At 33.8% G+C, this 13,429-nt stretch overlaps 1 protein-coding gene across 1 annotated transcript in view; it reads left to right on the top strand.

Moving 5' to 3' along the window:
* Glyp (glycogen phosphorylase) overlaps positions 1-12,666 on the top strand; it is a 31,604-nt gene extending 18,938 nt beyond the window's left edge. The window contains exons 2-4 of the mRNA XM_075297679.1: positions 9,756-10,284; positions 10,363-11,969; positions 12,034-12,666. Of these exons, the coding sequence (XP_075153794.1) occupies positions 9,756-10,284; positions 10,363-11,969; positions 12,034-12,189 (2,292 nt within the window). The 3' untranslated portion in view covers positions 12,190-12,666. The remainder of the gene's footprint in view (positions 1-9,755; positions 10,285-10,362; positions 11,970-12,033) is intronic.
* Positions 12,667-13,429: the final 763 nt, after the last annotated feature.

Genomic DNA, 13,429 nt, shown 5'->3' with positions numbered 1-13,429 from the left:
TCATTGCAGCCAAATGTTTTCCCTGCGAGCATCCTTTTGAGGTCTGAGAACAAGAAAAAGTCGCTGGGGCCAGATCTGGAGAATACGGTGGGTGGGGAAGCAATTCGAAGCCCAATTCATGAATTTTTGCCATCGTTCTCAATGACTTGTGGCACGGTGCGTTGTCTTGGTGGAACAACACTTTTTTCTTCTTCATATGGGGCCGTTTTGCCGCGATTTCGACCTTCAAACGCTCCAATAACGCCATATAATAGTTACTGTTGATGGTTTTTCCCTTCTCAAGATAATCGCTAAAAATTATTCCATGCGCATCCCAAAAAACAGAGGCCATTACTTTGCCAGCGGACTTTTGAGTCTTTCCACGCTTCCGAGACGGTTCACCGGTCGCTGTCCACTCAGCAGACTGTCGATTGGACTCAGGAGTGTAGTGATGGATCCATGTTTCATCCATTGTCACATATCGACGGAAAAACTCGGGTGTATTACGAGTTAACAGCTGCAAACACCGCTCAGAATCATCAACACGTTGTTGTTTTTGGTCAAATGTGAGCTCGCGCGGCAGCCATTTTCCACAGAGCTTCCGCATATCCAAATATTGATGAATGATATGACTAACACGTTACTTTGGTATCTTTAAGGCCTCTGCTATCTCGATCAACTTCATTTTACGGTCATTCAAAATCATTTTGGGATTTGTTTGATGTTTGCGTCCTCCGTGCTCATTTCACCACGCTTGAATTTTGCATACCAATCAATTATTGTTGATTTCCCTGGGGCAGAGTCCGGAAACTCATTATCAAGCCAAGTTTTTGCTTCCACCGTATTTTTTCCCTTCAGAAAACAGTATTTTATCAAAACACGAAATTCCTTTTTTTCCATTTTTTTTCACAATAACAAAAGTTGCTTCACAAAAGACGCTCTATCTCACAAACTAATTGACTTACAGACGTCAAATTTTGACACGAATCATTTGAAGGTTAGTACTATATAAAAATAAAATGCATTTAATACTAGCGATGCCATCTATGTGTCAGACCGGGGACTTATCAGCCAACCTGTTAATATCAAACTACTGGACTGAATTACCTTTTATTGTTGTACTTAAGCATTTGTTGAAAAAATATTCTAATTTTAAATTTGAGGAAATTAATCGGCGTCGGCCGATTATTGCTTTTTTGCCGAACATCGGCTTTGGCCCAAAAAAAACTCCCTTCGGCCGAGCTTTAATTCACACAAAAACTGTAGCTGATATTTTACAAAAATAGGCCAAATAGCGCTTATTTTTGTGAGGCCATTTGTTCACAATTCAAAAATCAAGTTTTCAGAGGAAGCTCATATAGCTCTTGAAGTAATTGAGGTAGGTTTTCAAAATGGCAATTTTTGTTCTACATGCTGTTAGAACAAGTAAAAACAGAAGAAAAATTTAAGTTTTTAACATTAGGTTTATTTCGGTAGTGAAAGGGTTAAAGAAACAAAAGCAATCTCATATTATCACATTTTTTAACTGATAAGGAATTCAACAAGTTGAAATAGAGTGTGAAAAAACACCCTTTTTTGAAAAAAAAATATTTCTGAAAAAATAAATTTTTTTAGAAACAACTTTTGTTATGAAAATGTAAACCAATTTTTTACTATATTTTATTGAAAACGTTTAGAACAAAATTACCGTAGTTTCATTTTTTTTTCGTTTTATTTTATCGCAAAAGGAGTCATTTTCATAAAAACTTTCAAATTAGCCAGCTGTGAAACATGTCAGGCGTGTGTGGATTGGTACCTGGCATTTACTTATTAATATCAATTTGTATACCCTTCACCACTACTGTGGTACAGGGTATAATAAGTTTGTGCATTTGTATGTAACGCCAAGAAGGGGTAATCATGGACCAACCTTTTAGCATACGGATCGGCTTAGAATTAAATTCTGAGTCGATTTAGCGATGTCCGTCTGTCTGTCCGTCTGTCTGTCTGTTGATGTATTTTTGTGTGCAAAGTACAGCTCGCAGTTTTAGTCCGATTGTCCTAAAATTTGGTATAGGGTCCTGTTTCGGCTCAAAGATCCCTATTGATTTTGGAAAAAATCGGTTCAGATTTAGATATAGCTGCCATATATATTTTTCACCGATCTGGTCATAATTGGCGTGTATATCAACCGATCTTCCTCAAATTCCGTACATCCGAATATTTTATGAGTCTCGAAAAACTTGCAAAATATCAGCAAAATCGGTTCAGATTTAGATATAGCTCCCATATATAGCTTTCGCCCGATTTACACTCATTTGCCCACAGAGGCCAATTTTGTGTTCCACCCTAGTGCATTAGCCGACTTAAATTTTGAGTCTATAGATTTTGTAGAAGTCTATCAAATTCTGTCCAGATCGAGTGATATTTAAATGTATGTAGTTGGGACAAACCTTTATATATAGCCCCCAACACATTTGACGAATGTGATATGGTATCGAAAATTTAGATCTACAAAGTGGTGTAGGGTATAATATAGTCGGCCCCGCCCGACTTTAGACTTTCCTTACTTGTTTAATCTTCATGTTCAATAAGCTCGTACGAAAATTGTAATAATATACATGAAAACATTCTTTTAAAAGAATTGGGAGTCTGTTAGAATCTGGACTGTGTCCCACTATGTATGTAGGACAAAGTAACTTATTACATTGAATAATTGCGGGAGATCTGTGGATGTGGACAACAATTGTAAAAATTATTCAATTGGAAGGGATGTTAAAATGTTGGTCCTTTATACAATTGAGTGAAACTTTTATTCCATGATTGGGTCAATTACATGAAGGGTTGCCATTCGTAGAAAATTCGAACTAATTTGGGTATTTTTCGAATACCCAAATACCCATTAATTCAATTATATAGAGTTCAATTTGAGTTCATAAAATATATACAAAAATGAAAGCTTAAACGTTGTTGAAGTAGCTTAAACAACCATATTCAAATAATAAAATTTCGAAAGAAATTGAAAAATTTTAATTATATTCACTTCACTCACATTAGCCTCGAAATATACTGAAAGTGAATTTGAAATTCCTTTTTTAAAGACAAATGACAGTTGAAATCTAATTAAAGTGGATTTTGGAATTGTAATTTTTCATGGTTTCTTTTTTTAATAAAGTAAGGAAAACAATTAAATTATTTTATATATACCTGTCTACCAGTGATGCCATGCGTAGGGAAAAATCCTTTTTTGTAGGGATTTTTTCCTAAAATTACATCTGTAGGGGAAAAAGGACAGATTTTTCATTTTTTCTACAAATGTAGGGAATTTTTCCAATTTTCAGAGTTTACTACATTTTGCAACAAGAAGTGTACTTTTCCTTAATATTCCAGATATTTTAAGATCCAAAATATATGGTAGTCAAAGCTTCAACGAATGGAATACGCAATTCACCGTTAACGATGTTATTGTAATGATTTTATTTAGAAAAGTACAGCGGTAACGTTAAAATATGTTTTGTATTGGTATTTACTTAGAAAAGCGTAAATAGATTTCATTTGCAGGAATGAACGCTTCCATTAAGATTCATAAACAGGTGATGGCTTCCTCAACTTGGTACCTCTCAATATTTTCTAATACAAAGATGACTTGCAGTGTATACGCAGATTCGTGTACATGTAGGATATTATTACAATATATATTCGAGCTTATTGGACAAGAATATTAAGGGAATTAGTACTATTACTGAAAAGAACTTGTCCAATAAGCTCGAATAAGTATTGTAATAATATTTAGTTTAAATGACTTGGACATTAAGCCGGCCTGCATTGGTGTCAGGCTAACGTAAAAATAGTAAATGTAGGATTTTTATTCCGGAATATCTTCAAAAACTGTTTTACAACTGTTACATTCACAACAGTTTTTAATATTTTAGAAAAATGTCGTCTAGTGAAGAAAATAAAACCATTCCAATAAAATTTAGAAAATAGGCTTTTGACCAAATTGGCTCATTGTTGAATTAAAGCGTTGGCTAGAGGCGGTCGAAAAAGACGATTTTAAATAAATTGTAGAAATCAGACCTGAAAGCGGCCATTAAAGTCCACAAGAAAGATGTTGGTAGTGTTAAAAATGAGCAATGATGTTGCAATGTTCGAAATCCGAATAAAAATGTCAATAATCATATTATTGAACATTTGGTCCCTTTATTGAAGGATATAATCCCTGACTATTAATTTTAAAGAAATTGAATTCAATATAAAATATTAGTCATTTTCTTGCCAAATTTGTTTGAATTTAGTACCGTAGGGAAAAATGTAGGGAAAAAAATTTTGGGCGTAGGGAAAAAAAGGGAATTTTTAGGAGCCGCGTAGGGAATTTTCAAAAAACTTCCTGCCATCACTGCTGTCTACTCTAAATTAACCCAATTGTACTAAAAATTATTTTTTTTTGTAGTATTGATAATAATATTTCATACAAAATACACCGAAAAAAGTTCCCGGGAATGAGGTGCGGGCATTCCCGAGAAGCCGGAGTGAAAATATAACGAAATTACGGGAATTCCCGGGAAAACCCCCTATGCACATGATACAAATAAGTTAATACTTTTTTGGAAAATTGGAAATTTTTTTGTTTATGTCATTAAAGTAAGCGAAAAATAATCAAAAGTAGGAAAAGTTTTCTCATATTTCTGTTGTGTAAGAATATTCCAGTTGGAGTTAAAAATTGTTATAAGGTCTTTAGCATTATACAAGATTCAAGCAAGATAACATTTAAGTAAAATTCACTCATTTTGAGAATTATGAACACAATTTAAGTAAAATTTACTAATTTTTGAAAAATATTAAATACATTGTGTGAAATTCGAATTTAGTAAAACTATGTATTTTATTTGTATAAACCTTCTCATATTTAGTTATTTATCAAAGAAAGCAAAAAATAATTGAAATCAAGAAAATTTTCTCACATTTGTCGAAATTAAAAAAAATCAACAAATTGTTATGAACTAAAATAAATTTAAATAGTCTTTTTATAAGGGTGTTAAGAAATTTGTATTTCTTAAAAAATTTTATTCGTCTTAGCTATAACTAAGTTAACGATATATGTATAAATTCTGGTTTGCTTGTACCGAAATGATGCAAAGTGTGCAACAATGTCAACCTAAAAAAACAAAGTGTTCACTGAAAAAAATATTGTCGTGAGGTCAAAGATTTCATGTCTTTAAAATACGAATACAAATTTTGCTTAGCATAGAAGACGCATTTCTCTAAAATAAAGTTATTTTCCTTGTCCAAAAGTCGATAAACTTTTCAATGAAGTCGTATTGTCCTTATAATTAAGTGATTTGACTTAAAAATGGGTATCTTAACATGAAAGAAAAAATTTATAGGCTAAGGTCAACTTGACTTTAATAATTCAGAAAAATTCTTTAAATTTAATGAAATTGTATTTAAATTTGTTGTCTTTTTGCATCATGACTACAAAGCAAAAAATCGTTCAAATATAGGACATGTTTTTCAAAACTTTATTTTAAAGAAGTTTTTTACTTCAAACATAGCATAATTTCTACTGGAAGTCGAGTCCTAATTAATTCGTTTTTAAAGGACTTTGATAGCATATGAAGAAAAAAGCTGAGAAAGCGAAAAATTAAAATTTGCTTCCTAGAAGCAAGTACACAAAACCTAAATTTAAAAGAGAATTGTGTCTTAAAAGTATACTTATTTGTATTCTCCGCTTCTTTGGCTCGGAATCAATACCAAATTTTTTAAAATAAAAACAAAATCTTTGGAACCGAGTATGCTTTTTTTTCAGTGTTGCACTTGATTTTGTTTTGTTGGTGCTGTAAATTTGTGTTCGAAACTATTTCTAGAATTGCACACTGACATACATTACGATGCTTCGTGATGAGTGAGTATATATGTACGAGAATATGCGAAACTAGACAAACAAAAACATATATTAGTACATAAGAGTAGGTATGCATCTCCGAGATAATAAGAGTAATAAACACACTATAATGTATGAGACATAGGTAGTGTACTTGAAATCGAGTTGCAATTACTCTCCATTGTAGAGAGTAGTAATTGCAATTCAAAGAGTACGTACTAAAAACACACAATACATTTAAGAGTGAAAAGCCAGAGAACATATTTTTTGTTTATCAGCTAATAACTGTTTAGAATTCTCTTTTTTACTCATTTCATTGTACATGATTTTTGCAATGATAGCGAAAGTTTTTCTGTACATTTGTTATTGTTTAATTACTCTATTAAATGGAAAATGTTTTGTTTATAAACACATTGTGCTCTTCGATTTCTTTGCAATATCAGTTTAGCAAAAGCAAACAATTCGTTTGATAAGGATTTGGAATAGAAATAGATTTGAATAGAAAATATCAATTAGATTTTTCAATGAGTTAAAAACAATAACAAGTAGAAAATGTTTAGATCTCCCAACTGTACGAATACTATACGTAAATTTAAATTCATATAAAATATTTAGCAAATAACGACTATTTTTTTTTAATTTTTACCAATTAAAAGAAAACTATAAAATTTTTGCCTTTGACTCGTAGTGAAACAATAGCACTTTTTGTGGTAGGTGGGCTTCTTTCCATGTGAAATGGTTATGAAGTATACGAGGGTTGCCTTTTATATTTCAGTATTAGAGAACAAAATCAATCATCAAAATAGCTTTATTAAAATCAATACCCTTTGGCATGTGTTTGAATTAATTTCCATTTTGAAGTATCTCCACACCCAGAAAAAAGTGCCTTTGAAACTAAAGGAAAACATTTTCATCAATATAGTTTATCCATTTTATTTCCATTAAGGTAAATTTTTGTGAAAAATAATAAAATTTACTCGTTTCAGTAAAAAAATCCTAAACTGTAAGCAGTTAGGAACAGTTCATTAACTAGAGTAAGGCATGGAATTTTACTCATACTATTTTCTTCGCTGGGTATAAGAATTTACTACTGAAAAAGAAAATTTTATTCACCGATAACAAAGCATTCGTAAAAATAAACAAAAACCGAACTAAAACCAAGTTTCCTCAAAATTAGTAAAATTTCTTATAAAATGATAATTGCGACTTCCTTTATAATAGAAAGTTTTTCATACATACGAACAACACTTGGCATAGAAAAATATTTTAGTTCGTTCGTACTAAGAAGTATGCAATCCTTTCAAAACTTAAGGAAACACACTTGTTAGAATATAGGAAATTTTCCTAAATTTCTATTGTCTACCTGTAATCGATACCTGGCGTCGTAATCGATGTGTTTGCGCGTGGGTGTAATCGATATATTTGCGCGTCGGTTGTTTTTTAGTTGGAATCGCGTCGTTAAAAAATAATATGGTAAAATAATATAATAAATAACAAATAAAATATATAAAATATTTGTTATTTTAAATTAGTGAGAAAAATTTTCGTTTTTTTAAATAAATCTATCAATGTTCGTGATAGTGTATAAAGAAAGAAAACACCAGCAGAATAACAACCCTTTCATTTGTCTTCATTTTGGAATCTTCAATTATCAGGTAATATTCAGTGACGCTAACCTTTTGCAACAAAAATGTTTTATGATTTTTTATATTTGTAGGTATTGAAATTGTAAAAGGAGGACAAAATCGTTAGGCAGCAACTTATTAAAAGTGAAAAGTACAAGAAGAAGAAAAAGTGCGTTTTACAGTTGATAATATCACACGGAAATTGGAAATAGTGGAATAATAAACTAATATTTCAAAGAGATTCGATGCTGTTGATTCTTAATAAATATATTCAATATATTAATAAAACATGTCTTTTATTGAAGATAAAGTTGCTTATAGAAATAAATAAAATTGTATTTAAAAACGAAGGTAAGCAGTTCTAATTATGAAGTAAAAGTTTTACCACAAATGTGTAAGATTTGTCCAAATGAATGAAAAAAATTCAATAAAATCATTCCATATATGAATTCAAATTAGTTAAATTTTTTCATTCTGTAGTATAGTGGTACATAAATATAGGAAAATGTTAACTAATATATGGAATACATTATTCCTAATTTCTACGAAAATCACATCGTTCAAACAAATAAAAATGGCTTTGGCGCTATACGAAGTTCAACTTTCTTCACAATGAGTTCATTTTAACTTAAAGAAGGGGTCACTTTTTTCTGGGTGCAAAACATGCACTTTAAACGCATCCACCGCTTCTTCAGGTGTCGAAAAATGTTGATCTATCTTTTTATTTTTTTACGTACGTGAATGAAAAGAAGTCAGTGTCAAGTTAAGACTATACGGCGGATGACCTTTCAAATCGATGTTTTGAATGCTCAAAAATTCAGTTATTTAAGCCGATGTGTGAGAGCTTGCATTGGCGTGGTGAAGAGTAATCCGACTTAGCGGTTAGTTTTCCTGATTTCTTGAAAGACAACTGGCAATCAAAAGATTGTGTACCACCAGACTGGACTGTTTTACTTTGTTCTAGTGGTACGATTGTGACATGTCCAGTTTTTCCGAACAAAAATAGGCTATAATTCGCTTGGAAGTGCTTAATGCGCAAGCAACTTTTGTTGGATTTGGCTCATCATGAAATACCCATACAGCCGACTGCTGTTTACTTTCGGGCTCATACGCGTTTTTGGTCCCACTAATCCCTAAGGTTGTCCTAAACTCAGGATAGGTTACATGACGATCTCACATGATATCAGTTGGCGCACATCATGATAGATTTCCAGAACAACAACTGGTTTTGAACGACCTTCATGAAATTCGTCATGGAATGAACTATGACCTCGGTTGAATTGACCATACCATCAATAAACACTCGTTCTTGATGGAGCTTCATCACCAAAAATTGAATCAAGATCATCGATGCACTGTTGTTGAGTTAATCCACGCCGAAATTTATAAAAACTAAACGCATAGAAATGTTCACCATTAAATTCCACGATTGTTTGGACGAAATGAATCTTTTAAGGTGCTGTAAATAGAAATAGAAAAACGTTCTGATTACGTATAACCTCAATAATTTTAAGCTTTACGATAGAGCTGTCAGTTGACAAATTGCAATACTAGGGTTGCCCAGTCCCGAAATATAAAAGACAACCCTCCTATAAATCTATATTTTTGTATAACCACCACAGATGGTGAATTAATTTTTTTAATTGACGATCAATAACTTCCATATTGTGTGCGAAACCAACTAGAGAAGCTATGAAATTCTAAGGAATGTCCCGCATTACTGAGGGAAGATAAACCACCGCCCAGTCCCGAAATATAAAAGACAACCCTCCTATAAATCTATATTTTTGTATAACCTACCACAGATGGTGAATTAAATTTTTTAATTGACGAACAATAACTTCCATATTTTGTGCGAAACCAACTAGAGAAGCTATGAAATTCTAAGGAATGTCCCGCATTACTGAGGGGAGATAAACCACCGCCGTAAAACTTTTAGGTGTTCGGGCGAAAGTTCCAATGTTACCACAATCGATGGAATTCTAAACTGATCTATTTTCTATAGCTTGGTAGATTCAAAGAATCCTGGGAGGTTTTTCAGATTATTTCCGGAAAATATTAGGCCACTCATTTTGGAATATTATCATTTTCTCATAAACGAAAATTTACAATAATGACAATAACAAGCAAAACGAATAGTAACCCCCAATTTGATTCTAGATAACTATGTAGTCGTAGCATTTTTTCCCAATCCGTGCGAGTCATAATATTCTCTTTTTGTGTATGAGAGTAATAAATCGAAAATCTTTTTAATTACACTAGAAAATAATACCTTCCATTTTGATTTTCAGCGTGTCTACTATCTATCTTTGGAATACTACATGGGTCGTTCATTGACCAACACCATGATCAATTTGGGTATCCAAAGTGAATGCGAAGAAGCCATGTACCAGTTGGGTCTCGATATCGAGTGCTTGGAAGAAATGGAAGAAGATGCTGGTTTGGGTAATGGTGGTTTGGGTCGTTTGGCTGCCTGTTTCCTCGACTCTATGGCCACACTCGGATTAGCTGCTTACGGTTATGGTATTCGCTATGAATATGGTATTTTCGCCCAAAAGATCAAGAATGGTGAACAGGTTGAGGAACCCGATGATTGGTTGCGTTTTGGCAACCCATGGGAAAAGGCCAGGCCAGAATTTATGTTGCCTGTCCGTTTCTATGGTCGCGTTATTGATACACCCGAAGGTAAAAAGTGGGTAGATACACAAACCGTATATGCTATGCCCTATGATAATCCCATTCCTGGCTATGGCAACAATTATGTCAATACATTGAGATTGTGGTCTGCCAAATCTCCAATTGATTTCAACTTGAAATTCTGTAAGTACATAATGTGAAGCATTCAGCGAATAAGATTTCAGGCATTTAATATATTCTCATATTTTTATGTTTATTTAGTCAACGATGGTGACTACATCCAAGCTGTGTTGGATCGTAACTTGGCTGAGAATATCTCTCGTGTTTTGTATCCCAATGATAACTTCTTCGAGGGTAAAGAATTGCGTTTGAAGCAAGAGTACTTCATGGTTGCCGCCACCTTACAGGATATTGTAAGACGTTACAAGGCCTCCAAATTCGGATCTCGCGAAGCCGTCCGTACCCACTTTGATCACTTCCCCGAAAAGGTTGCCATCCAATTGAACGACACCCATCCATCTTTGGCCATTCCCGAACTTATGCGTATTTTGATTGACGAAGAGCATCTGGATTGGGACAAGGCTTGGGAGATCACCACACGTACCTGTGCCTACACCAACCATACCGTCCTTCCCGAAGCTTTGGAACGCTGGCCCGTTTCCATGTTAGATTCAATTTTGCCCCGTCATTTGCAAATTATTTATCACATCAATTTCTTGCACTTGGAAAATATCAAGAAACGTTACCCTGGTGACTTGGAGCGCATGCGTCGTATGTCTTTGGTGGAGGAAGATGGTGAGAAACGTATCAACATGGCCCATTTGTCAATTGTGGGTTCACATGCTGTTAACGGTGTGGCAGCCATCCACTCTCAAATTCTAAAGGATGACTTGTTCCACTTGTTCTACGAAATGGATCCCCACAAGTTCCAGAACAAGACCAATGGTATCACACCACGTCGTTGGTTGTTGATGTGCAATCCTGGCTTGTCCGACCTAATCAGTGAGAAGATCGGCACCGAGTGGCCCGTCCATTTGGAGCAATTGGTGGCTCTCAAGAAATGGGCCAAGGACCCCAACTTCCAACGTGAAGTTGCCCGAGTCAAGCAAGAGAACAAACTTAAATTGGCACAAATTTTGGAGAAGGATTATGGCGTCAAAGTTAATCCTGCCTCCATGTTTGACATCCAAGTCAAACGTATTCATGAATACAAACGTCAATTGTTGAACTGCTTACACATTATCACTTTGTACAATCGCATCAAGAAGGACCCCACTGCCCAATTTGCCCCACGCACAATCATGATTGGCGGCAAAGCTGCCCCCGGTTATTATGTAGCCAAACAGATCATTAAATTGATCTGCGCCGTCGGTAATGTTGTCAACAACGACCCCATTGTTGGTGACAAACTTAAAGTAATCTTCTTGGAGAATTACCGCGTTACTTTGGCTGAGAAGATTATGCCTGCTGCTGATTTGTCTGAGCAAATTTCGACAGCTGGTACTGAAGCCAGTGGAACAGGTAACATGAAATTCATGTTGAACGGTGCCCTCACCGTAGGTACCTTGGACGGCGCTAACGTTGAAATGGCCGAGGAAATGGGCAATGAAAACATTTTCATCTTTGGCATGACCGTTACAGAGGTTGAGGCACTCAAACAGAAAGGCTACAATGCCTATGACTACTACAACACTAATCCCGAGATCAAACAGTGCGTCGATCAAATCTCCGGCGGCTTCTTTAGTCCTGGTAATCCAAATGAATTCAAAAACATTGCTGATATTTTATTGAAATACGATCATTATTACCTTTTGGCTGATTATGAGGCCTACATTAAGGCCCAAGACGCTGTCTCCAAAACATATCAGGTATGACACCAATCAATATATGTTTCGTCACAATAATTCTAATGTTTTAAATGTTTCATTACAGAATCAATCCAAATGGTTGGAAATGTCCATCAACAATATCGCTTCCAGTGGAAAATTCTCCTCGGATCGTACCATTGCCGAATATGCCCGTGAAATCTGGGGCATGGAACCCACCTGGGAAAAATTGCCAGCACCAGAAGATGCACCCGCCAACTAAAGTGTATTGAGAAGTTTTCTCAAGACAATTAAAGTTTTTAGTACATATATAATAAACTTTTAGTTTAAGCTAAATTTTCTTTTATAAAAAAATCGAAATCTCTATTACTGTGAAGAAGAATGCACACAACAACGTCAAAAACTTCATTAGAATCCCACAGCGCCTATGGAAATGGAAAAAGTTTCTATTTTAATTAAGTAATAAGTGTTAGCTGAATTACGAAATCAGCGAGAAGTAAGCATTTTGCCTTACTTCCCAAAAATATGTTGTATTAGAGGAAATTTGTTGAAATTTTATTAAATCACCTTGTGAAACACCAACTCAGGAAATTAACGTTTAGTGAAATGTTGAAAACAGACAAAAAAAACGAAATACTCAAAATATATTAACCATTTAATGCAATCGTAAAATACCTTGGGAATAAAACAAAACACCTTGGAAATAAATTTAATAAAAAAAATTCAACATGGGAAAAAACGCAAGCTTGTTTCATTTCAACGATGTATTTTAATTCGAATAAAAATGTGGAATTTCGTGAATGTCAACTATGATTCGTTAAAAATTTGGAAAGTTTTCAAAACTCTCGTGCCCATAAATTGGAAACAGGCTGTTTGCCCAAAATATCGAATGCATATGACATACCGGTATGAAGTGAGCGTCAAGATACAAATGTCTCCATAGGCAACATTTGTTGTGAACGAGCCCTTATTTTTGTGAAAAATATTTAGTATACATCAAATCATTGAACAGACAACATCATATTTTTTCATCGTTTTAAAAATGTCGAATTTTGCACCAGAATGTGGTGATTTGCGGAAAGCATTAATTTTTTGTTTTCATTTGAAGAAAATTGCTGCAGAGTCGCATCGAATGCTTGTCGAGGCATATGGTGATCATGCTCTATCAGAAGTAACATGCAAAAGATGGTTTCAACGGTTCAAAAATAAGGATTTTGATATGAGAAATGGAGAACGTGGAAGACCACCAAAATAGTTTGAAGACGACGAATTGGATGGAGATGACACTTTGGCAGCAATGTTAAATGTATACCGGTATACCTGGTACTAAGGAAATTTGTGCATTTTTCTCCATCTGAGATAATTAAAATTGTCCTATTATATATATATATATATATATATATATATATATATATATATATATATATATATATATATATATATATATATATATATATATATATATATATATATATATACATATATATATATATATATATATA

Source organism: Haematobia irritans, chromosome 2, assembly GCF_050003625.1.
Source record: "Haematobia irritans isolate KBUSLIRL chromosome 2, ASM5000362v1, whole genome shotgun sequence".
In the NCBI taxonomy this organism is placed as follows: Eukaryota; Metazoa; Arthropoda; class Insecta; order Diptera; family Muscidae; genus Haematobia; species Haematobia irritans.
The sequence above is the reverse complement of the archived record's forward strand: the minus strand, read 5'-3'. Positions and strand labels throughout refer to the sequence as shown.